Source organism: Engraulis encrasicolus, chromosome 2 (assembly GCF_034702125.1).
Source record: "Engraulis encrasicolus isolate BLACKSEA-1 chromosome 2, IST_EnEncr_1.0, whole genome shotgun sequence".
Lineage (NCBI taxonomy): Eukaryota > Metazoa > Chordata > Actinopteri > Clupeiformes > Engraulidae > Engraulis > Engraulis encrasicolus.
In genome coordinates, this window is record NC_085858.1 from 13915940 (window position 1) to 13942951 (window position 27012).

A 27012-nucleotide genomic window follows, 5' to 3' on the forward strand; every position below is an offset into this window, starting at 1 on the left:
TAATATAACATGTGTGTGCATGATCCTAGCAGAAAACACCCCAATAGCAGCTGTTCATGTGGGAAAAGAAAGGGGTGGTTCTGCCTGCCAGTCTAAGTCTCTATTTTATCATGCCCATTTCAAGTGTTTCTTTCAGTGTACCCAGTTGAAGTCTTTCTTTTAGTGTGCCCAATTCTGCTTGCCACATCAATTCTCTCTTTTATAGTGTGCCAAGTTTTGCTGGTCAGTTCAAGGGTTTTTCAGTGTGCCCAGTTCAAGTCTCTCTTTCAGTGTGCCCAGTTCAAGTCTCTCTTTTAGTGTGCCCAGTTCAAGTCTCTCTTTCTGTGTGCCAAGTTCTGCTTGCTAATTCAAGTTTCTTTCACTGCACCCAGTTCAAGTCTCTCTTTCAGCGTGCCCAGTTCTGCTTGTTAGTTCTGCTTTCAGTGCACCCAGTTCAAGTGTCTCTTTCAGTGTGCCCAGTTTTGCTTACCAGTTCATTTCTCTCTTCCCATGTGCCCTGTTCTGCTTGTCAGATCAAGTCTCTCTTTCAGCGTGTCCAGCTCAAGTCTCTCTTTCAGTGTGCCCAGTTCAGCTTGGTAGTTCTGCATTCAGTGCACCCAGTTCGAATCTCTCTTTCAGTGTGCCTTGTGCTGCTTGCCAGTTCAAGTCTCTTTTTCAGTGTGCCAAGTTCAGGTTTCTCTTTCCACGTGCCCAATTCAAGTTTATCTTTCAGTGCACCCAGTTCAATTATCTCTGTCAGCGCACATGTTGCTGGTTGCCAGTCCAAGTCTCTCTTTCAGTGCTGCTTGCCAGGTCAAGTCTCTCTTTCAGTGCTGCTTGCCAGTCCAAGTCTCTCTTTCAGTGTGCCCAGCTTTGCTTGTCAGTTGATGAAGTCTCTCTTTCAGCGTGCCCAGTTTAAGTCTCTACATCAGTGTGCCCAATTGTGCTTGCTAGTTCAAGTCTCTCTTTCAGTGCACTCAGTTCAAGTCTCTTTTAGTGTGCCCTGTTCTGCTTGCCAGTTGAAGTCTTTCAGTGTGCCCAGTTCAAGTCTTTCTTGCATTGTGCCTACCAGATCAAGTCTTTTTTTTCCCAGTGTGCACAGTTCTGCTTGTCAATTTTAAGTCTCTCTTTCAGTGTGCCCAATTCAGCTTGGTAGTTCTGCTTTCAGGGTCCCAGTTCAAATATCTCTTTCCCTGTGCCCAGTTCAAGTCCCTCTTTCAGCATGCCCAGTTCTGCTTGCCAGTTCAAGTTTCCTGTTCAGTGCACACTTCAAGTGTCTCTGCATGCCCAGTTCTGCCCACCCGGGATATGAACCCATGACTCACACCATTGCAGTCAATTGTGTATACCATTACACCACAGGACTTCCAGTCATCCTGACGATTAATGTTTTCGCTCTCGGGCACAAGAGTTTTAACTAATGATTAAAAGAGGCCTAACTATGACTTAATCACTGGCTTACAAATGCTTAACAAGGATTCATTAAAGGGACACTGTGTAGGAAATGGTCAAAAAGGGTACTGCAACTATGCTGCTCATTGAAACTGGGCTGCCAATTGCCAAATGAAATGTGATCTTTACATGAAAGTTTTCTAAGTAATAAACAAATATTTTCTAGTATGGTCCAAGTAAAGTCATTTTTGCCGCTAAAACGGCTATTTTTGGAAATTCAAAATGGCGGACCATGGAGAAGATCCCCCTTTTCATGTATGAAAAGTGCAATTTTCCCAGTCATAATGAATACTTAGAATTTGATGGTGGTGGTGGTACCCTTCATGAGAAAGGTAACATTAGTGAATGGGCAGCATGAATTCTGGAAATAAACAACTAAAAATCTCACACAGTGTCAAAATGGGATGTTGACTCAAACTGAACAGTGGTAACTTGCTAAATATGGTTTATGTCAAATTTGCAGTAGAGGTCACCATGGAGTAGTGGTTAAATGGCTGACCTTGGAAAGTGAAGGCTGTAGGTTTAATCCCTGATGTGGAAATAGCCATTACTTTCTTTCATGCTTCCTGGAACATGGTATGAAAATGTACATAGTTTTTTTAGCAATGCTGGGAAAGTAACACAAATTCTTTGAACTGTGTAAATTGGAACTGTATAGGCCGGATAAATGGGAACTGCATAGGCCGGATAAATGGGAACTGTATAGGCCGTATAAATTGGAACTGTATAGGCCGTATGACACTATGGATGTCAACAGCTTGAGCTTGTGACGTGGAAAGTTTTTAACACCTGAAATGATCAAACTGACGTGCAAATTCAATGCAGAAAAGTTACTGTTTATATGCCCTTGTCACAACAGCGAAATACAAGCCGGTAACAGTGAGGTCCATTGGCTGAAGTGCTACTTGCAAACACAAACCCCACAAACTGGCCGGTTATCCCATCAAGGAAATCTTGCCCTCCCTCACCGATGGTCTGCAGACAATGACTGATCTGCATCCCGTGTTTTAACTTTTTGCATTCCGGCTTAGGGCCTGGCTTCTGGCCAACCAGGCCACTGATTGGAGTCTCACCTCAGCCAGTGGGTTTTTCCTCACCCCTTCGCATCACCCAGACCTCCCATTTCCCCAATCCTGCCACTTCTTGTTGTCTCCACATATCATGGTAAATACAGAGACATTGTTTCCTAAACCTACTATTTCTCCTTAAAATATTTAATAGGGTTTTGTATAAAAATAGAAAAGCTCCTTCATTTGGGCAATTATGGACTAGCAGTTAAGTAAGTTGGCCTTGAAGCATGGGAAACATGTGGACATGTGGACAACTCCCACTGACATTGTAACACAGCTCTCCACACATGGGAAGCTCCCATTGTCATTGTAACAGCTTTGGTGTGGCGGTTAGAGGTCCAGTTTTAAATACCAGAGGATCCAGGTTCGTGTCCCAGCAGGAAAATGCTACTTACATTTGCTAGACAAAAACGGCTTGTAAGACATGACCTACAATAGCAGTTAGACAGCAATAAAATGTATGCCTACTCTAAACCACACAAACTCCTGTATAACCATGATTTCCGCCCAATTTTGAACAGACAATAATGTTGTCTTGTAATTATGAAGAAGGTTGTATAAACAATGGGCTACTTGGCACAACTAACTTGAAAGAAAATAATGGCACAGGTATGTCAAGGTCTGCATATGAGATCAATAAACAAAGCGTATCTCGTAAATCTTGTCCATGTATCTTGCAAAGCTTCACTCATGCACCATTAGGGTCTTAGAGTGCCATCTTGTGTGTGGTGCAGCTGGTAGTAATGATCTTGGTTGCACCTTTGGTGCTCAGCATGGTTATTTCAATTGTTGGTGTTATTTTATCAAGAGTGGTGTTTTTTCCATCGTACATTCAATAATACAGACTTTGAGACTGTTTATTAGGTAATAACTTGTTGTCAGGTAGACCTTTACCCCCGCCCTGCCAATGTTACTTGGAAATTGAACCGTCAACCTTTGGATTACCAGCCTGAGGCTTTCATCACTTTCCCAGACAGCCATGATCCCAGACAAAGACTTGTAGGCTACATTCCAATATAGCTAGCTCCACTTACACACTATTTGATCTCTAGCACCATCTAGTGTTCCTATTATGTAATTGCATAGTTCAGGAGAAAGTATTGTTTTTTTGTTTTTTTGAAAATAAAAAAAAATAAAAAAATTCAAATACAAAAAAACATCAATTTTTATAGATTATTTGATACTGCACCATTTTCCTACATTTGAAAAAAAGCTGCCGCATTTTGTAATAAATTCTGCATTCTGTAACAATTTATTACAAGATGGGAAAATGGTTTTACCAAATGCGTTCAAGAAATGCGAAATTACGAAATGTGTAAATTATTACAAAATGCTTAGATTGTCACCACATTATGTAATACATTTTTTTTTACATTAGTACATAATGCTGTGTTATTACGCTATACATTGTTACAGGCATACAGGGAAGCCAACAGGGGGGACAAAGTGGTCACTTGTCCCGGGCCCAAGGAGAGAAGGGGCCCAGAATTGAATCCTCTTTACATTTTATGTATTGGGTTTGGGGCCCTCTCAGATGTCTTTGTCCTGGGCCCAGCCAAAGCTGTCATTTTTTAAATATATATTTAAACATTTTCATCATGGACCTCACCTATTTCAAATGGCTGGCTACGGCCATGGAAGTAAAGTGAAATTCTCAGTTCTAGTCACTTGGTCACATTATGACATTGGCCGATTTAACTGCCTACGTAGACAAGTTAAATATTAGGACTCATTTTCTGGACAGCTTACCTCGTCTACATCAGCAGGGAATGCACATACGTCATCTGTAGCACTGCATATGGCTCTACCCAAACGGGATGGTATTAGCCTCTTTCAAAAATACAGAGAACATGATGCTTCAATGTACTAACCCAGAATACCCCTGCTAAATATCCCAATTTTTTTGTAACATTAATTCATAACCCCTCTTAGAGGAGTAACAATCAAAGGGCCTATTACCCAGGGGCCTCTCCTTCAGCAGGGGGGTCACAGCATATCCGGGCCACAGAGGGCAGTGAAAATTCTGCTCGCTCCCTCCCTGCCCGTCAGCCAGCTCCATAGATTGAAGAAGGTGTGATAATGTCAAAACATTGCAGTCAACCACTGTAAAATATTGACATATGAAGCAGCTCCAGTGACTTCCTTATTCTATGTTAAAATATACCTTACTACTCCTTTCCTCTCATGCACCAGATTGTACAGGAGAGTGGAAGAGGATACATTTCTTTTGTAATCATTCATACATTCATACATGTTGTTCTGTCCTCATGTGTGCAGTAGTAACAACAGCAACAAGAGAAAAACAGAGAAATGCATATGATTTGAGCATGAAAATATTCAGCTGACATGAAGTTAATATAACATGTGTGTGCATGATCCTAGCAGAAAACACCCCAATAGTAGCTGTTCATTTTGTAAGAGAAGTGCACAGAACGAATACAGTAGGGACACAGCAAAACCGTGGCAAAAGAAAGGGGTGGTTCTGCCTGCTAGTCTAAGTCTCTATTTAATCATGCCCAGTTCTGGTTGCCAGTTTAAGTGTTCCTTTCAGTGTACCCAGTTCAAGTCTCTCTTTTACTGTGCCCAATTCTGCTTGCCACATCAAATCTCTCTTTTATAGTGTGTTAAGTTTTGCTTGTCAGTTCAAGGGTCTTTCAGTGTGCCCAGTTCTTGCCAGTTTAAGCCAGTTTAATCTTTCCGTGTGCCAAGTTTAAGTATCTCTTTCTGTGTGCCCAGTTCTGCTTGCTACTTCAAATCTCTCTTTCAGTGCACCCAGTTCAAGTCTCTCTTTCAGCGTGCCCAATTCTGCTGGCTAGTTTTGCTTTCAGTGTGCCCAGTTCTGTTTACCAGTTCAAATCTCTATTTCAGTGCACGCAGTTCAAGTTTCTCTTTTAGTGTGCCCTGTTCTGCTTGTCAGACCAAGTTTCTCTTTCAGTATGCCCAGTTCAGCTTGGTAGTTTTGCTTTCAGTGCACCCAGTTTAAATCTCTCTTTCAGTGCCCCCTGTTCTGCTTGCCCTTTCAAGTCTTTCTTTCAGTACACCCAGTTCAAGTCTCTTTTTCAGTGTGCCAAGTTCAGGTTTATCTTTCAGTGCACCCAGTTCAATACTCTCTGTCAGCACACCCATTGCTGGTTGCCAGGTCAAGTCTATCCTTCAGTGTGCCCTGTTTTGCTTGCCAGTTCAAATATCTTTTTCAATGGACCCAATTCAAGTCTTTCTTTCAGCATGCCCAATTCTGCTGGCTAGTTCAAGTCTCTTCCAGTGCAAGTCTCTCTTTCAGTGTGCCCAGTTCAAGTCTCTTTTAGTGTGCCCAGTTCTGCTTGCCAGTTGAAGTCTTTCAGTGTGAGCAGTTCAAGTCTTTCATTCATTGTGCCTAGTTGTGCTTGCCAGATCAAGTCTTTTTTTCCACAGTGTGCCCAAGTTCAAGTCTCTCTTTCAGTGCACCCAGTTTAAATCTCTCTTTCAGTGCCCCCTGTTCTGCTTGCCCTTTCAAGTCTTTCTTCCAGTGAGCCAAGTTCAAGTCTCTTTCATTGCACCCAGTTCAAGTCTCTCTTTCAGCATGCCCAGTTCTGCTGGTCAGTTCAAGTCTCTCTTTCAGCATGCCCAGTTCTGCTTGTTAGTTCAAGTCTCCTGTTCAGTGCACCCAGTTCAATACTCTCTTTCAGTGCACCACTGTTGGTTGCCAGTTCAAGTCTCTCCTTCTATGCTACTTGTCAGTTCAAGTCTCTCTTTCAGTGCGCCCAGCTCAAGTCAGCGTGCCCAGTTCTGCTTGCTAGGTCTGCTTTCAGTGCACCCAGTTCAAGTCTGTCTTTCAAGTACACCCAGTTCTGCTTGTCAGTGCAAATCTCTCTTTCAGTGTGCCCAGTTCTGCTTACCAATTCAAGTTTCTCTCTGTATGCTCAGATTTACTTGCCACTTCAAGTGTCTCTGCATGCCCAGTTCTGCCCACCAATCCAAGTCTCCCTCAGTACTGCCCACTGGAGATATGCCGGTGCAAGTCTCTCTCGCAGTGTGCCCAGTTCTGCCCTCCGAAGATATGTCTGACTTTCACCATAGCAGTCAATTCTCTCTCTTTGTGCCCTGTGTTGCCCACCAGAGATTCACCAGTTCTGCCCACCCGGGATATGAACCCATGACTCACACCATAGCAGTCAATTGTGTATACCATTACACCACAGGACTTCCAGTCATCCTGACGATGAAGTTTTCACTCTCCGGCACAAGACGTAGGGCACAAGAGTTTTAACTAATGAGTAGCCTCTTGCTGCAGCAGGGGTCGCCGGCGACCCTATTCACTTGCTGAAAATGCTTCACCACATCATAACAACATTGCTATGACATTACAGAGAGCCATAGTGCTGCGCTAAGGGGTTAAAAGACGCCTGACAATGACTTAATCACTGGCTAACAACAAAGGATTCATTAAAGGGACACTGTGCAGGAAATGGTCAAAAAGGGTACTGCAACTATGCTGATCATAGAAAACTTTCATGTAAAGATCACATTTGGCAATTGGCAGCCCAGTTTCAAAGTAATAAACAAGTATTTTCTAGTATGGTCCAAGTAGAGTCATTTTTGCCGCTAAAAATGGCTATTTTTGGAAATTCAAAATGGCGGACCATGGAGAAGATCCCCCTTTTCATGTATGAAAAGTGCAATTTTCCCAGTCATAATGAATACTTAGAATTTGATGGTGGTGGTAAATATTCATGAAAAAGGTAACATTAGTGAATGGGCAGCATGAATTCTGGAAATAAACAACTAAAAATCTCACACAGTGTCATTTTAAATGGGATGTTGACTCAAACTAAACAGTGGTTACTTGGTAATTATCGTTTATATGTCAAATCTGCAGAAGGGGTCACCATGGAGTAGTGGTTAAATGGCTGACCTTGTAATGTGAAGGCTGTAGGTTCGATCCCTGATGTGGAAATAGCCATTACTTTCTTTCATGCTTCCTAGAATGTGGTATGAAAATGTATGTAGTTTTTTCAGCAATGCTGGGAAAGTAACACAAATTCTTTGAACCGTGTAAATTGGAACTGTATAGGCCGGATAAATGGGAACTGTATAGGCTGTATGACACTATGGATGTCAGCAGCTTGAGCTTGTGACGTGAAAAGTTCTTAACACCTGAAATGATCAAACTAACGCGCAAATTCTATGCAGAAAAGTTACTGTTTATATGCCCTTGTCACAAGATATAGCAAAATACAAGCCAGTAACAGTGAGGTCCATTGGCTGAAGTGCTACTTGCAAACACAAACCCCATAAACCGGTTAACCGGTTATCCCACCAAGGAAATCTTGCCCTCCCTCACCGATGGTCTACAGACAATGACTGTTCTGCATCCCGTGTTTCACCTTCAAAAGTAACTTTTTGCATTCCGGCTTGGGGGTTGGCTTCTGGCCAGCCAGGCCACTGATTGGAGTCTCACCTCAGCCAGTAGGTTTTTCCTCACCCCTTCGCATCACCCAGACCTCCCATTTCCCCAATCCTGCCACTTCTTGTTGTCTCCACATATCTTAGTAAATACAGAGACATTGTTTCCTAAACCTAATATGTCTCCTTAAAATATTTAATAGTGTTTTGTATAAAAATAGAAAAGCTCCTTCATTTGGGCAATTATGGACTAGCAGTTAAGTAAGTTGGCCTTGAAGCATGGGAAACATGTGGACATATGGATAACTCCCACTGACATTGTACACAGCTCTGCACACATGGGAAGCTCCCATTGTCATTGTAACAGCTTTGGTGTGGTGGTTAGAGGTCCAATTTTAAATACCAGAGGATCCGGGTTTGTGTCCCAGCAGTAAAATGCTATTTACATTTGCTAGACAAAAACGGCTTGTAAGACATGACCTACAATAATGGGTATACCCATTTCAAGTCTCCCTTTTACTGTGCCCAATTCTGCTTGCCACATCAATTCTCTCTTTTATAGTGTGCCAAGTTTTGCTTGTCAGTTCAAGGGTCTTTCAGTGTGCCCAGTTCAAGTGTCTCTTTCAGTGTGCTCAATTCAAGTCTATCTTTCCATGTGCCAAGTTTAAGTTTCTCTTTCTGTGTACCCAGTTCTGCTTGCTAATTCAAGTCTCTCTTTTAGTGCACCCAGTTCAAGTCTCTCTTTCAGTGTGCCCAGTTTATTTCTCTCCTCCCATGTGCCAAGTTGAAGTCTCTCTTTCAGCGTGCCCAGCACTACTTACCAGTTCAAGTCTCTCTTTCAGTGTGCCCAGTTCAGCTTGGTAGTTTTGCTTTCAGTGTGCCCAGTTCAGCTTGGTAGTTCTCTCTTTCAGTGTGCCTTGTGCTGCTTGCCAGTTCAAGTCTTTCTTTCAGTACACCCAGTTCAACTATCTTTTTCAGTGTGCCAAGTTCAGGTGTCTCTTTCCACGTGCCCAATTCAATTATCTCTGTCAGCGCACCCATTGCTGCTTGCCAGTTCAAATCTCTCCTTCATCACACCCAGTTTAAGTCTCTACATCAGTGTTCCCTGTTTTGCTTGCCAGTTCAAATCTCTTTTTCAGTGTACCAAGTTCAAGTCTCTTTTAGTGTGCCCAGTTCTGCTTGCCAGTTGAAGTCTTTCAGTGTGCCCAGTTCAAGTCTTTCTTTCATTGTGCCTAGTTGTGCTTGCCAGATCAAGTCTTCTGCTTGTCACAGTTTGTCTTTCAGTGTACCCAGTTCAAGTCTCTTTCAGTGTGCCCTGTTCAGCTTGGTAGTTCTGCTTTCATTGTGCCCAGTTCAAATCCCTCTTTCCCTGTGCCCAGTTCTGCTAGCCAGTTCAAGTCTCTCTTTCAGCATGCCCGGTTCTGTTGCCAGTTCAAGTGTCCTGTTAAGTGCACCCAGTTCAATACTCTCTGTCAGCGCACCCATTGCTGGTTGCCAGTTCAAGTCTCCTTCTATGCTGGTTGCCAGTTCAAGTCTCTCTTTCAGTGCACCCAGTTCTGCTTGTCAGTTCAAGTCAGCGTGCCCAGTTCTGTTTGCTAGTTCTGCTTTCAGTGCAAAGTTCTCTTTCAGTACACCCAGTTCAAGACTCTCTTTCAGTGTTGTCAGTTCTGCTTACCAGTTCAAGTCTCTCTCTGTACGCTCAGATTTACTTGCCACTTCAAGTGTCTCTGCATGGCCAGTTCTGCCCACCAATCCAAGTCTCCCTCAGTACTGCCCACTGGAGATATGCCTTTCTCTGTGTGCAGTTCTGCTCAATGGAGATATGCCGGTGCAAGTCTCTCTCGCAGTGTGCCCAGTTCTGCCCTCCGAAGATATGTCTGACTTTCACCATAGCAGTCAATTCTCTCTCTATGTGCCCTGTGTTTCCCACCAGAGATACACCAGTTCTGCCCACCCGGGATATGAACCCATGACTCACACCATTGCAGTCAATTGTGTATACCATTACACCACAGGAGTTCTAGTCATCCTGACGATGAATGTTGTCACTCTCGGGCACAAGAGGTAGGGCACAAGAGTTTTAAGTAATGATTAAAAGAGGCCTGACTGGCTAACAAATGCTTAACAAGGATTCATTAAAGGGACACTGTGCAGGAAATGGTCAAAACGGGTACTGCAACTATGCTGCTCATTCAAACTGGGCTGCCAATTGCCAAATTGATCTTAACATGAAAGTTTTCTAAGTAATAAAGAAATATTTTCTAGTATGGTCCAAGTAGAGTCATTTTTGCCGCTATAAAATGGCTATTTTTGGAAATTCAAAATGGAGGACCATGGAGAAGATCCCCCTTTTCATGTATGAAAAGTGCAATTTTCCCAGTCATAATGAATACTTAGAATTTGATGGTGGTGGTAAGTATTGATGAAAAAGGTAACATTAGTGAATGGGCAGCATGAATTCTGGAAATAAACAACTAAAAATCTCACACAGTGTCCCTTTAAATGGGATGTTGACTCAAACTGTGGTAACTTGCTAAATATGGTTTATATGTCAAATTTGCAGTAGGGGTCACCATGGAGTAGTGGTTAAATGGCTGACCTTGGAAAGAGAAGGCTGTAGTGGAAATAGCCATTACTTTCTTTCATGCTTCCTGGAACGTGGTATGAAAATGTATATAGTTTTTTTCAGCAATGCTGGGAAAGTAACACAAATTCTTTGAACCGTGTAAATTGAAACTGTATAGGCGGAATAAATTGGAACTATATAGGCCGAATAAATTGGAAATGTATAGGCCGGATAAATGGGAACTATATAGGCTGTATAAATTGGAAATGTATAGGCCGGATAAATGGGAACTCTACAGGCCCTATGACACAATGGATGTCAGCAGCTTGAGCTTGTGACGTGGAATGTTCTTAACACCTGAAATTATCAAACTAACGCGCCAATTCTATGCAGAAAAGTTACTGTTTATATGCCCTTGTCACAAGATACAGCGAAATACAAGCCGGTAACAGTCCGAGGTCCATTGGCTGAAGTGCTACTTGCAAACACAAACCGCACAAACCGGCCGGTTATCCCACCAAGGAAATCTTGCCCTCCCTCACTGATGGTCTGCAGACAATGACTGATCTGCATCCCGTGTTTCACCTTAAGTAACTTTTTGCATTCCGGCTTGGGGGCTGGCTTCTGGCCAGCCAGGCCACTGATTGGAGTCTCACCTCAGCCAGTGGGTTTTTCCTCACCCCTTCGCATCACCCAGACCTCCCATTTCCCCAATCCTGCCACTTCTTGTTGTCTCCACATATCATGGTAAATACACAGAAAACCTCCCTCATTTGGGCAATTATGGACTAGCAGTTAAGTAAGTTGGCCTTGAAGTATGGGAAACATGTGGACATGTGGACAACTCCCACTGACATTGTAACACAGCTCTGCACAGATGGGAAGCTCCCATTGTCATTGTAACAGCTTTGGTGTGGCGGTTAGAGATCCAGTTTTAAATACCAGAGGATCCAGGTTCAAGGTTGAAAACGGGTCGGTGACGACCCGAAGACAAGAGGAGGGTTAAGTGTTTCTTTCAGTGTACCCAGTTCAAGTCTCTCTTTTATTGTGCCCAATTCTGTTTGCCACATCCATTCTCTCTTTTATAGTGTGCCCAGTTCTGCTTGTTAGTTCAAGTCTCCTGTTCAGTGCACCCAGTTCAATACTCTCTTTCAGTGCACCACTGTTGGTTGCCAGTTCAAGTCTCTTCTATGCTGCTTGCCAGTTCAAGTCTGTCTTTCAAGTACACCCAGTTCTGCTTGTCAGTGCAAATCTCTCTTTCAGTGTGCCCAGTTCTGTTTGCTAGTTCTGCTTTCAGTGCAAAGTTCTCTTTCAGTACACCCAGTTCAAGACCTTCTTTCAGTGTTGCCATTTCTGCTTACCAGTCTAAGTCTCTCTCTGTATGCTCAGATTTGCTTGCCACTTCAAGTGTCTCTGCATGCCCAGTTCTGCCCACCAATCCAAGTCTCCCTCAGTACTGCCCACTGGAGATATGCCTTTCTCTGTGTGCAGTTCTGCTCAATGGAGATATGCCGGTGCAAGTCTCTCTTGCAGTGTGCCCAGTTCTGCCCTCTAGAGATATGTCTGACTTTCACCATAGCAGTCAATTCTCTGTCAATGTGCCCCGTGTTGCCCACCAGAGATACACCAGTTCTGCCCACCCGGGATATGAACCCATGACTCACACCATTGCAGTCAATTGTGTATACCATTACACCACAGGACTTCCAGTCATCCTGACGATGAATGTGACAAGAGGTAGGGCACCAGAGTTTTAACTAATGATTAAAAGAGGCCTGACTATGAGTGCGTCTTAATATGAGACCTTGCCTCCTCCACTTGCCTCCTCCACTTGCTTCTCGTCATGATGACATCACTGACAACAGCATTATATTTCAATATCTTGCAAAAGCTCAATTGTAGAGTCTTTTTCTCTTTTGCAATTGGGATGGTGAATGAAAAACAGTCCCTCAAAAGTTGTTGTGGCTAGGCTGACAGCTGGGAAACTTTATCGTTTTCTCCACGGAGGAGGGGCCAGGAGGCGGGACGAGGAGACTAGCGCAAGTGGAGGAGGCAAGGTCGCATATTAAGACGCACTCTATGACTTAATCACTGGCTAACAACAAAGGATTCATTAAAGGGACACTGTGCAGGAAATGATCAAAAAGGTTACTGCAACTACAGTATGCTGGTCATTGAAACTGGGCTGCCAATTGCCAAATGTGATATTTACATGAAAGTTTTCTAAGTAATAAACAAATATTTTCTAGTATGGTCCAAGTAGAGTCATTTTTGCCGCTAAAAATGGCTATTTTTGGAAATTCAAAATGGCGGACCATGGAGAAGATCCCCCTTTTCATGTATGAAAAGTGCAATTTTCCCAGTCATAATGAATACTTAGAATTTGATGGTGGTGGTAAGTATTCATGAACAAGGTAACATTAGTGAATGGGCAGCATGAATTCTGGAAATAAACAACTAAAAATCACACACAGTGTCAATGTACGTAAATGGGATGTTGACTCAAACTGAACAGTGGTAACTTGCTAAATATGGTTTATATGTCAAACTTTCAGTAGGGGTCACTATGGAGTAGTGGTTAAATGGTTGACCTTGGAACATGAAGGCTGCAGGTTCAATCCCCGATATGGAAATAGCCATTACTTTCTTTCATGCTTCCTCGAACATGGTATGAAAATGTATATAGTTTTTTATAGCAATGCTGGGAAAGTAACACAAATTCTTTGAATCGTGTGAATTGGAACTATAAAGGCCGGATAAATTGGAACTGTATAGGCTGGATAAATGGGAAATGTATAGGCCGTATTAAATGGGAACTATATAGGCTGTATGACACTATGGACGTCAGCAGCTTGAGCTTGTGACGTGGAAAGTTCTAAACACCTGAAACGAATGCGCAAATTCTATGCAGAAAAGTTACTGTTTATATGCACTTGTCAAAAGATACAGCGAAAATACAAGCCGGTAACAGTGAGGTCCATTGGCTGAAGTGCTACTTGCAAACACAAACCCCACAAACCGGCCGGTTATCCCACCAAGGAAATCTTGCCCTCTCTCACCGATGGTCTGCAGCCAATGACTGTTCTGCATCCCGTGTTTCACCTTCAAAAGTAACTTTTTGCATTCCGGCTTGGGGCCTGGCGTCTGGCCAGTCAGGCCACTGATTGGAGTCTCACCTCAGCCAGTGGGTTTTTCCTCACCCCTTCGCATCACCCAGACCTCCCATTTCCCCAATCCTGCCACTTCTTGTTGTCTCCACATATCATGGTAAATACAGAGACATTGTTTCCTAAACCTACTATGTCTCCTTAAAATATTTAATAGGGTTTTGTATAAAAATAGAAAAGCTCCTTCATTTGGGCAATTATGGACTAGCAGTTAAGTAAGTTGGCCTTGAAGCATGGGAAACATGTGGACATGTGGACAACTCCCACTGACATTGTAACACAGCTCTCCACACATGGGAAGCTCCCATTGTCATTGTAACAGCTTTGGTGTGGTGGTTAGAGGTCCAGTTTTAAATACCAGAGGATCCAGGTTCGTGTCCCAGCAGGAAAATGCTACTTACATTTGCTAGACAAAAACGGCTTGTAAGACATGACCTACAATAACAGTTAGACAGCAATAAAATGTATGCCTACTCTAAACCACACAAACTCCTGTATAACCATGATTTCCGTCCAATTCTGAACAGACAATAATGTTCAGTTCTTGTAATTATGAAGAAGGTTGTATAAACAATGGGCTACTTGGCACAACTAACTTGAAAGAAAATAATCACACAGGTATGTCAAGGTCTGCATGTGAGATCAATAAAGAAGTGTAGGCCTATCTCGTAAATCTTGTCCATGTATCTTGCAAAGCTTCACTCATGCACCATTAGGGTCTTAGAGTGCCATCTTGTGTGTGGTGCAGCTGGTAGTAATGATCTTGGTTGCACCTTTGGTGCTCAGCATGGTTATTTCAATTGTTGGTGATGTTTTATCAAGAGTGGTGTTTTTTCCATCCTACATTCAATAATACAGACATTGAGGCTGTTTATTAGGTAATAACTTGTTGTCAGGTAGACCTTTAACGCCGATCTGCCAATGTCACTTGGAAATTGAACCATCAACCTTTGGATTACCAGCCCAGGGCTTTCACCAATTTCCCAGACAGCCATGATCTCAGACAAAGACTTGTACATTCAAATATAGCTAGCTCCACTTACACACTATTTGATCTGTAGCACCATCTAGCGTTCCTATTATGTAATTGCATAGTTCAGGGGAAAGTATTGTTTTTTTTTGTTTTTTTTTTAAATAAAAAAAAAAAAAATTCAAACACAAAAAACATAAATTTATAGATTATTTGATACAATTTTCCTACATTTGAAAAAAAGCTGCCGCATTTTGTAATAAATTCCGCATTCTGTAACAATTTGTTTGGTTTTACCAAATGCGTTCAAGAAATGCAAAATTACGAAATGCGTAAATTATTACAAAATGCTTAGATTGTCACCACATTATGTAATACATTTTTTACATTAGTACATAATGCTGTGTTATTACGCTATACGTTGTTACAGGCATACAGGGAAGCTAACAGAGGGGACAAAGGGGTCACTTGTCCCGGGCCCAAGGAGAGAAGGGGCCCAGAATTGAATCCTCTTTACATTTTATGTATTGGGTTTGGGGCCCTCTCAGATGTCTTTGCCCTGGGCCCAGACAAAGCTGTAATTTTTTACATATAGGCCTATATTTAAACATTTTCATCATGGACCTCACCTATTTCAAATGGCTGGCTACGGCCATGAAAGTAAAGTGAAATTCTCAGTTCTAGTCACTTGGTCACATTATGACATTGGCCGATTTAACTGCCTACGTAGACAAGTTAAATATTAGGACTCATTTTCTGGACAGCTTACCTCGTCTACATCAGCAGGGAATGCACATACGTCATCTGTAGCACTGCATATGGCTCTACCCAAACGGGATGGTATTAGCCTCTTTCAAAAATACAGAGAACATGATGCTTCAATGTACTAACCCAGAATACCCCTGCTAAATATCCCAATTTTTTTGTAACATTAATTCATAACCCCTCTTAGAGGAGTAACAATCAAAGGGCCTATTACCCAGGGGCCTCTCCTTCAGCAGGGGGGTCACAGCATATCCGGGCCACAGAGGCAGCTGCTCGCTCCCTCCCTCCCTCCCTGCCCGTCCGTCCATCCATCCATCCATCCATCCATCCATCCATCCATCCATCCATCCATCCATCCGTCTATCACACATCTGGCCACCATTGTTGCGGTACAGAGCAGCCACTAGCCAGGCTTTTGCGGGTTTGTGTCCTAATCGGATTGGCCAGAGGAAGAGACCCAGAGGAGAGCATCAGAGACTTAGCTTTGTGGGCGGGTGGTCTCGGATCCACAGTCCCTCTTCCCACAATCCCACAATTCGGCACGCTGCCACAGTTTGTCAGATGTCAAGTTAGTGTGAAATCCACCATAATCTTACCTCATCTCACCTCACCTCGGGAAACCCCTATAAATTCTCCTGGGGGCATACATAGTCTATATAAATCTGTGTGTATACCAAAACAGACTACACTGTAAATCTATGGCGATGGCTAACAGGGAGAGACAGGCTGATAGAAGACAGCCTGATTGGTTTTAAACGATTAGAGGGGGATTTAGTCCTGTGGGAAGCAGGCTGGTTAATTAGTTCACTTTCAGCCAAACCCCCCTACTTGGCTGGGATCAAATAGGAGGCGCCAGGACAATCTCCTTCAGGGGTTCCGAAACTTTACAGTAACAAGGCCCCCCATATAGGCTACTGGTAAATTCCAGCTAAGGCCCCACTTACATGGATTGTGACAATATTTTTTTCTGTGCACCCCCTGTCAAAAGCATAGTCTAGGTTTGTGAGTCAGTACCCCACAGCCACAGGTATATTAAAAAACAGCGATAATAGTATTATAGTAATGTTTAAAGATTTACATGTAGTAGATTATAATGTATTTCTTAACTAATGGATATATTATTTGCTTTACTTTTTTGCACATAAGTTATTCAATTTATTTAAACAATTATTTTGTTTTTGCTATAGTCTACCTTTCCTACCAACCAGCCACGGCCCCCAGCACGGTCCGGTCCCCGGCCCTATGTTCCCTGTTGGCCCCCACTGATCTACTGCACGGCTCTGCATAAGGCTGCCACCTTGTGGTTACTTACATGAACTGTAGACACACGTACAGGTTGTCCTAGGTCATTTGTAGACAACTGTACATCTGGGAGCTTAAAGAACAAAGGTGGCAGGTGCAGTTCCACGTCTTGCTAACGGGCTTGCATATCCATGGGGACCCACGTTTGAACCCGTTCTGGGTCATTTCCCAATCCTACCCCATCTCTTTCTCCCACTGATCTTCAATTCACTGCAACTTTCAACTGTAAAGACACAGAAGCTCATTATAAAAACCTTTTTCAAGGATAAAGGCATTCCTCTCTTCCATTAAGAATCTTCTTCATTCTCATCCTCGTGTGGGAATCGTGGAAGAGACCAAAAGTGGAAGAGACCAAAGGTCTTCAAGCTTCAAAAAACTGTCCTACAACTAAACTCTAGAATAAATGACCTGGATGAATGAAAAATGTTTTGTACTGAATGAAAGTTGAAACATGTACTGTAGCTACAATTATATTTCCCTCCATATGTTCACTCTTACATATGCACTGCAGGTCTCTTTGGGATGCTGGCCCACATGATGTTCATGACCTCATTCCAGCTGGCCATCCTGATTGGACCAGAGGACTGGAGGCCCAAGACTTGGGACTACAGCTGGTCTTACCTGTGAGTTATGGGATCAGCAACACTGTCATGCAATACAAACACAACACCGTGTCAACATGAGCTGAGCTCTGTATTGCTCACACAGCTTTACATAAAGCTGCGTCTCATCCTTTTTTAACTTATGCCTTTGGGGCAGCCGTGGCCTAGTGGTTAGAGAGTTGGTCTTTCAATCTAGGGGTTGCAGGTTCAAATCCCCCCTGACCTCTCCCTACATCTCCATCCATGGCTGAAGTGCCCCTGAGCAAGGCACCTAACCCCACATTGCTCCAGGGACTGTAACCAATACCCTGAAAAATAATGACTACGTCGCTTTGAATAAATGAAAGCATCAGCTAGTGCAATGTAATAATAATACTAAAGTAATGTAATAATAACCATGAACCCTCCTTAAGAATATCTATGTTGAATGTACAAACCACTCTGGAAAAAAACGACCTTGCATATGTAACAGAGGCCAACTAGCAGAGTGTGATGTGGAACGTAGTACACTTCCCTCCCGAAGCCTCATACAGGGTGCGTTCCAATATGCGACCTTGTGCCCTCCACTTGTGCTTGTGGCCTCGTACCAGGAAGTAATATGTCATGATGACATCACTGACAACAGCATTATATTTCAATATCTTGCAAAAGCTCAATTCTAATGTCATTTTCTCATTTGCAAACTGGATGGTGAATGAAGAACAGTCCCCCAAAAATTGTTGTGGCTAGGCTGACAGCGGGGAAACTTAATTGTTTTCTCCACAGAGGCGGGGCATCAGCAAAACGTGAGGCCACAAGCACAAGTGGAGGATGCAAGGTCACATATTGGAATGCACACAAGGTATCGTAGCACTGAGCTATCAGACTGGTCCTTTAGCTCAGCGGTATCGCGCTGTGTCTCCCATGCACTGGAGCATTGACGTGGACGTGGACATGGCGAGTTCGAGAATCAAGGGTCGGACTGTACGGGAACCCCTCTGACAGCCACATATAGTTTCACTTGTTGAGTTAAAGGGAAGTGATTGGCAGACCGTAACTCAATAAAAATAGGTGTAACAGATGCCAACTAGCAGAGCATTAGCAAACCTCCCTCCAAAAGCATCATACAGATGCTCAAGTCAAGACAAGTCAGCTTTTATTGTCACTTTCTTCATATGCACAAGTCATACAAGGGAAATGAAATTACGTTTCTCTCTCTATACCATGCTAAGACATAGACATACACAGGCCTGACATATTGCAGACTGACAAAGTGCAAAACAGGACAGGTAACAACAGTGATGGACTGGTAACAAAAAGTGATTAACAATAAATACAATGAACATTTAACATTGAACATGCTGAGCTATTTGAGCCTCTAGTGGAGGACTATTGTGGAAGATCTCAGTTGTGATTGCAGATGGACATTGCAATTTCTGCAGTTGCTTATCCCTGGTGACATATTTTAATCCCTTGTCACACTTTTTAATGTTGTATTTTTCTATAGTCTTTATTTTCTCCCTCCCTAAATTACCTGTATTACGTGTGTCTTGAAATGTCCATGTGGGCATTATGTGTATTTATGTAAGCTACTTGACACCTTCATTTCCCCCCCGGGATCAATAAAGTTACTCTATTCTACTCTACTCTAACAGACTGGCGTGGACCTCCTTCGCCACCTGCATGGGCTCGGCAGTGACGGCCCTGAACCGTTACACCAAGACCATCACAGAGTTCAAGTTCAAGCGGAAGAACATCGAGAAGAACCTGCGGCTCAAGCAGAAGCTGCTGGACCTGGATGTCCCTGAGCAGATGCAGGTGTGGGACTCCTCCTACTTGGCCTACGATGATGATGACGATGACTATGGCGATGATGATCACGATCCTGACCTGGAGCTCCACCACGGAGCAGCAGACCCCACACTGCTGCACCTAGCTGAGGCTGTTGAGGATGGGAGCTTCTTCAAGGCACCCAACGGCCGGGCCAACCTGCTCCACCTCGGAGGAGAGCTGGTGCTCCTGGGAGAGGAGGTGGCGTACTGCTGAGGAACAGGGCTGGATTAAGGTGGCCAGGAGCGGAGCCACTGGGCTACAGGTTGCAGTAGGCCCCCTACGGAACAGAAATTCTGCTAACAAAACTAGATAGACAGCATCGTAATTCTAACCCAAGAATAAAGGATATTTGCCAATTAGTGGAGTAGGGTATTAAATGGATTTGAAAATCCATTTAAGATGACAGACTAATGTATTCGATACAGTTCATTTTGTTTGTTTTATTTTACAGGTGAGGGCCCCTAGGCTGCAACCATATCTAGCCTGTGCGATTAATACGGCCCTGCTGAGGAAGGTCTCTGTTGGGGCCAGTGAGTTTGCAATCCAATTGGAGTATGTGAAGGGGGATTGGATATAGTTATTGGTGACTATGAATCCCAGTCTGATCTCACACACATCCAATTTCTTTTAGCCGGGTGCAAAGTTCATGTAAGGCAAGGAAGAGCCGTACACTTTTAATCCTTTTTTAAATTTTGTAACGTTTCAGGCCACCACAGCCCTTCCTCAAACCAACAGAATGATTGTGCAGCCACAGTATCACCACGGTATTTACATTTTAACATATTTACAAAAGATTTTATCTTGTGCTCCACCACTAATGTTATATTTTTATATGTTGACATGCCCTGGACTGTCCTACTTGGGCAAGCCCACTAGGGCACGGAAAACAAGAATATCAGATAAGCGTAGTGCAATTAGAAATGGAGTTGTAACCAACCCAGTGGATTTGGGGGTGGTAAACAAAATGTTCCTGAAAAAAGAATTTGACATTAGACCCATTATAGACGTTTCAGCAGCAGCACATGTTAGGCAGAGTAAGGACAGCACCTGTCACTATTGTATGGATTTTTTGTTTGTTTGTTTGTTTTATAGCACCATCTAACAAGCATATTAATTGCAGCATATCAACCACTAATTATTAATTAGTTTATGGGCAGAAGATGCCATGGCTCCACCTGACGTCTGATGAATAAATGAATGTAGAAGTTGTAAAACTCAACTGTTAAAGGAGTTGGAACATGCATATTTCCCACCACAAATCCACCACAACTCACCTCGTTCACTTCCAATCAATTGTTTGCAACTTCTTGCCCCATGGTCAGAAAGTAGAGGGCGTGACTTAGGTGCCCCATGTCTCCTGAATCATATCCCTGTGGAGCGACCATGACTAGAGACTGTTATCAGTGTTGACTATTTATAGTTTGGTTGTTGTGCAAATATGAAGTGCTGTGCAGGTTTGGTAAGGCACTCACATGAGACTCTGAATTCCCACAGTTAGTGCTGACTGTGAGCTTGAGTGAAAACCACAATTGAGAGTTACAGAGAGTTACAGTTACAACATCGCCTGTTTCTCAGATTAGGTGCAAGACAAAAAATATCTATAAAAATGAATGCATTAACATGGTTTCAGCAAAACTCTGAATTACCCACCTTCTGGCCAGGGACTTTACTGAATACATCATATGCATTCTGGAAACGTCTATCAAGTGAAAAATACAGTGTGAAATATTTCATGACGCTACAAAATGCCTGAAATGAGCTCAGTGGGACTGCGAAGCAAAATGAGAATCATTTTATTGAAATATTTCCAGATCTTCACCCAACATGATGGTGCTGTTGTCATTATAGCAGGTTTGGATGACTCTTCATCCAATATTTTGACAGATGTCTTTGGGTTGTGATGCATTTCGAGTCTGTGTGAAGGCTGGGATGACCAGAAAATTTGATTTGTCCTCCATTTCTCAAGTAATCCCCCAAATTAGGACTATTCTGTAGTCTGGCTATTCAAAGCAATCCAACATTGAGTCAAAACTATGATTGGCGAAGAACAGTGTCGTCTGTATGACACGCAGTAGCCTGATGAGAGAGCTCACATCATCAATAGTCTTCCCCACGGCTTCTGATCTGCACACAGCCTGTGACGCTCACTTACACACAAAGGTGCATCTCACTGCCATCCAAAGTCTTGGCCCACCATTTTGTAGAATCTCAGATTATGAGGTCGATAGAACTCCCTCAGTCTCCTGATCACCCTGCGCTTGATCTGGGGGTGAGCTCTGCCTTTGGTGCTGCCCAGGCAGTGGGGCTGACTGCTCCCCTCCAGCTTCTTCAGACAGGGGAATCCTTTAGTCTGGTTGAAGTAAAAGTGCTTGTCGGTCACAATCCTCTCCAGGCCCAGGAAGTCCTGAACGCGGGCCATCTCTCCGGCGGGGTCGGTCACCAGCCTCTCGCCGTGGACAAAGTGTATCTGTGAGGAGGGGAAGTAGGCCAGCCAGCGCTGCAGGTGCTGGGCATACAGGCCGATCCATAGGGGGCTCCACTGGGGGTTGACCTCCACAGCCCCCCCAGCGCTCCTGTTCCTGAAGGACAGGCTCTCGAAGCTGGCCACGCTGGGCGCCTTGGAGGCGATCTGGGCGTAGTCTGAAATGGCTCGGGTGATGGGGTCCCTCACCACCACGATGAGCTTGACATCACCGGACATGTTGTGGACGCGGGCGGGGCTGTCTGCGGACACAAAGTACCTGGGCGTCTTCTCCATGACGATTTGGTCATCCAAAGCCTTGGGCATCAGGCTCCTACAACACAGAGAGGAGACGGAAGGGTTTTTCCTTTTACAACTTTCATCAGCACTGCAATTCTTCCACTCAAAAGGAGTAGTGAAGCAACATTCCTCAGAAAGATTTTTAATGTATAATTTAGCACGTTATAATTAAAACATCAGCATTCCTCAAATTGCATGCCAGATTTTTGGGTCTGAGCTGTTTTTCAAGAGACCTCACCAAAATCACCCATCTGGTATGATGCTCCTCCCCTTTCAACACTGGCAGGCAAAAATGTCTTCCACATTCATATTTCAACACAGAGAGAGCTCAAACTCGGCGGGGCGCTCCAAATGACTAATGCATTGTGAAAGTGCTCTTATCATCTTTTCTTAAAATTTGCCTCTTTTCCCTTTCCCGTTCCGCTCTGTTGCATAAACATGGTGCAAATAAGAGTATGTTTTTGAACATTATGCATTACAACAGCTTCACCCCTGGCACTTGGCCCATTGAGCCTGCTGCTTTCCCCTGCTGCCTGAAATGTTTTATTCAGTAATGGGATAAAAAAGCACTGCAGCAGCCACTCCTCTCCTTTCCAGATAAAAACCCACACTCATGTCCGCACATACAAACACATACACACTCAAATAGCTGTCCTCTTTGCTCTGTTAGGAGGACCACACACACACACACACACACACACACACACACACACACACACACACACACACACACACACACACACACACACACACACACACACACACACACACACACACACACATTTGATTACTTTTATTTGGATCCAAGAGACAAGCAACAGGGTACAAGATCCAAATATTTTGGAAAAGGTATTTGACATGTTGATCGATCTTAAGGGCTACACACCTTTACATATAGTACCAGTCCACACACACACACACACACACACACACACACACACACACACACACACACACACATCATAGGGATAAAAAACACGTTCACAGCTCATTTGCAAAAACACACAGACACACACACACACACAGAGACACACAGGTCTTCCATACACCAGGACCAGAGGCAGGCAGGACTATACACTTCCAATCCTGTCTGGGACTGGGAGAGAGGCTAGTAATGTCTCACTGCCCGAGAGGAAGGCAGGAGAGGAGAACAAATGTACATGGGAAGTCCATTAGTGGGCATGCTCAGATATCCTCTGGAGTCAAAAGGGGTCACTGGCACTCATCAGCTCTGGCTTTGTGTGGTACCCACCGCATGGCTAGCTCCCACCACTGCCTTCCAGCTACTGAGGGCATTTTCAACCCATTTTCAAAACGACCATCTTTTTTTTGCTTTGAAATCATGCAGTGCAGGGCCCGGAGCGTTTTCTTTTCTGTTTCACCTCTTTCAGTGGTCCATGTCATGCAATGTGTTCCCCCCTTGGCAGCATGTCACTGGCTGTTTCTGAATGTATGGGGTGGTTGATGTTTCCTCTTTTGGGATGAGGTGCTACTGTTAAGGATAATAAAGGGCTTTGATATACTACTGGCAAGTGGTCACAGCAATTTGAAAATACATTTTACACAAGAGATATGGTGATATATTCAGTATCATATTTTTTCACCCTGTTTTGTGCAAGCGTTAATATCAACTGTTGGTTTTCTAGACTTGTTCTCATCTGTCACAAAATAGTTGTTTATCTATGAATAAAACTTGAAATTGAGTGTTTGCATTACCTATTCTGCTCTGTAGCCTAACTGTTTTGCTTTCATCGCCTCCTAGCCAATTCCCGGCGGGAGAATCTTACTGTGAGATGAGAAACTTAATGCATTTTCCTCCACTGATGCTGAAACTGATCCGCAACAGAAATCAAACACTCGTCCAAATAACTCCCCAAATGGCAAGTGCTGCCTTCACCATCCAATGAAACTTTGGTGGACCATAATGGTGGGGCATGCCTTTTAAAATGTAGCCTAAGCCTACCTGTACCAATCTAGACCACGGTCGTAGTGTCTGTCGAAGAAATGGGGTTCGGAACCTGCAGCGCGCACATCTGGGTGAAGTCGTAGAAACTCCAATAAGGCGCGAGTGCCACCCTTCTTCACGCCGATGATGAGTGCTTGGGGAAGGCGCTTTGTCGCTGCCAAGTCCATGTCTGTTGGGTCGGTGGATGTTGCACCTGCTGGCGCGGGCGCACCTGTGCTTTCAGCAAAGCTTCCGTTCGTGGGCATGTTAACGGATGCATTCTTGTTGCGGTACAGCTGCGCCACAGGATGAACCGAGGGCTGTGCGCTCCAGTAATCCAACACCTGACCGGGGTCAGAGAGGAGCATGAAGAGCGAGAGGCAAACCACAGCCAGCGAGAGTGTAAAGAAAAGTTTCCGTGACTGAAAACAACGTTCCTTTGCCATTCCGTCAAATCCATTCTATCAATAACTAACGCGAGGTCAATTGATAGCTTAATTTCAGGGTATCCATTTGACACGAACGATAAGAACGATGCGGACATTAAAACAGACTACAACAAATAATGTCTAATATTTTGAAGGCTATCGGTGGCACTACCCTACCCTGCATCCAGCCCCACGCGCGCATCTGCTCCACTGGAAAGAGCGCGCTTGTTTGAGCACATCTTTAAATGGAGGGAGACGTCAAAGAGCGGGCGGGATTGTTTTGAAATGAGCATTATGTGTGCTACTTTTGCTTGCCACGTAGCCTATAGTCTTTTTTTCCCCTTTCAACGGCGTGAACTTCAACTGGGTAGAAACTCTATCTGTCCAGTATCTCTGTTACAGTACAGTATAACTGCCAAAATCTAATATTGATGCATCATGCATATAATTAACCTGAACAAACAAACACATATTTCCAGCATTTTCTGTTAATCCCTCGCTGAAAAAATGGCATGTAGAGTTATTCATAGCGATAGGGGGGCTGCCTTGGTCAAGTGCTTAAGGATGTGGGCTTTGAGCAAGGAGCTAACTCCTCACTGCTCCAGGGACTGTAACCCTCTAGTTCAAATAACTAAGTCTCTTTGAATAAAAGTGTCAGATAAGTGTAATGTAATCTGTAATCTGATAGTTAATCATATGAACTATAGATTCATAAATTGTAGTATTGGACTGAATTATAGGCTAATTTTTAAATCAAGACTTTATTGGGGGAAAACATTTTGGGAGGATGGTTTCGGTGTACACTTAAAATTATTCCCATGTTGAAGGCTAGTTAGGTTGAAGGCTGCTATTACTAAGAAAAAAACATCACATGTTGTCACTGCATATCTTTTTAAAATAGTGTCAACCATCAGGAACAGTCACAGTGCCATTGTGGACCAGTTGTTGTTGCTCTACCAGTGGTTCTCAACCTTTTATGAACAAACGCCCCTCTGGCCTTATCACAAGCGACCCAACGCCCCCTTGACCTCAAGACAACGCCCCCTTAGTTAAAAAAAAATGAATGGACTAATGCCCCCCCAATGGCAACTAAGCACCGCCCCCTCTCCGCTCCTTCTCAACGCCCCCCTAGAGCTCCCCAATGCCTCCCTGGAGGGCTTCGCCACCCCCATAGAGAAACACAGCTCTAGGCCCCCTCCCCCGCCCCCTCTCATCCCATCCCATCTCCATCCCCATGCTCATCCCATCACCATCTCCAGACCTTCCTGACTCTAATGAGACCTGGAGCTGGGTAAACACCACAGGATTACCACTCTCCCGCTGCGCATGCCACAGAGCCATCATATCAGGCCCGTCGGCCCCTCCGTCATCATCCCTCCTATAAATCTGACTTAGCTGGTTTTCTCTTTCCTGGACAAATCACAGTGTGGATTTGTGGAGAGAGATGAGATGATACATGCATAACCTCCCTGTAGTCACATCCATCCGTCTAGAAAGCCTCAACGCCATCCCCGAGTTATACCTTCCTCCTTGTTGTGGAGAGTAACACACACACACACACACACACACACACACACACACACACACACACACACACACACACACACACACACACACACACACACACACACACACACACACACACACACACACACACACACACACAAAATCACACACACACACCCTTGTTCATTCCCTCAGGGCTATAGGGGATGAAAGGACACAGATCTTGCGATCTTGTTTGAATGTTAATGCCCATGACAGTGAACATGTCACTCTAACCTCCCTTGTCTTCCTCCCACCCTCTCTATCGCCTCCATACCACCGTATTCATCAGGACTGGGTGTCATTGAAGGGACAAAGGATCAACTGTGTGTGTGTGTGCACGCACACACACATGTGTGACTGTCATTGAAAGACGAAACAATCGGGAAAAGTGTGCGTGTGTGTGTGTGTGTGCGTGTGTGTGTTTTCCAACAAACACAGAGAGCAAAGACCCCAGATATCAATGTTGGGATTACTGGATGCTCACCTCTCTTTCTGGTAGACTATAGTCACACAGAGGAATGTGAAATCAATATCTAATATGTGCAATGGCTTGGAGCTTCATACCAGCTACACACGGCTAGACATTTGATGAGAATAAGGGAAAGGGACTATTTTTGTCCTTGATTCAGTAATGGCACAGGGTCAGGTGAAATATAGCCAATTTTGTGTTCAGCTATTCCTTTCTGAATTAGATGCTCAATCCTGGACACAAGATCAGATCAGTCTGTCTCATATCTCTGTCTGCTTTGTATTTTGATGCTCACGAAATTGCATTGTAAAGACTGTACAGGTAATAAAACCAGTTGTTGACTTAGAGGTCAAGAGGAATCTCTAGATATGTGATGTCACTTATTTTAATATCTCACTAGAAATAAAAAAACACAAGGTTTCCTTGGTGGATAAACTTGATAACTGGTCAAGGCCGTCTTCTATTCAGTCTTTCAGGTAGCATAGGGCGCTTTTTCCACATGTCAATTCAAAATGCCTGCCTTGGATGTAAAGCATGGCTCAAAGTAGTAGACAGATATCCTGCCGCACACCGTCCATTACACTTGCATTTTTACTTGCTAACATTTGTGTCATTCAGACCTTCTTGCTTGAAACCCATGCCAAGGTGTTCCTGAACAACCGAAACGCTGTGCGCAATAAACAAAACATGCAATAATAATTAGGGGTGTAAATAACCGATTTGTATCAATGCATTGATCCTACAGCTGGCGATTCAATTGATGAATTTGTCCACAAGAGAATTGATTAATCATT

At 43.7% G+C, this 27012-nt stretch overlaps 2 protein-coding genes across 2 annotated transcripts in view; one reads left to right on the forward strand and one right to left on the reverse strand.

The window, feature by feature from the left end:
- Positions 1 to 20410, forward strand: part of LOC134459373 (germ cell-specific gene 1-like protein) — a 40592-nt gene extending 20182 nt beyond the window's left edge. Inside the window, exons 5-7 of the mRNA XM_063211718.1 lie at positions 17165 to 17276; positions 18890 to 19048; positions 20299 to 20410. Coding sequence (XP_063067788.1) covers positions 17165 to 17276; positions 18890 to 19048; positions 20299 to 20410 — 383 coding nt within the window. The remainder of the gene's footprint in view (positions 1 to 17164; positions 17277 to 18889; positions 19049 to 20298) is intronic.
- A 470-nt stretch (positions 20411 to 20880) lies between these two features.
- hs3st3l (heparan sulfate (glucosamine) 3-O-sulfotransferase 3-like) lies at positions 20881 to 24094 on the reverse strand. The gene is made up of 2 exons (XM_063213394.1): positions 23792 to 24094; positions 20881 to 21862 (listed from the first exon to the last, which is right to left on the reverse strand). The coding sequence occupies exons 1-2, from the start codon at positions 24037 to 24039 to the stop codon at positions 21235 to 21237; spliced, it is 876 nt and encodes a 291-aa protein (XP_063069464.1). The 5' UTR covers positions 24040 to 24094; the 3' UTR covers positions 20881 to 21234.
- Positions 24095 to 27012: the final 2918 nt, after the last annotated feature.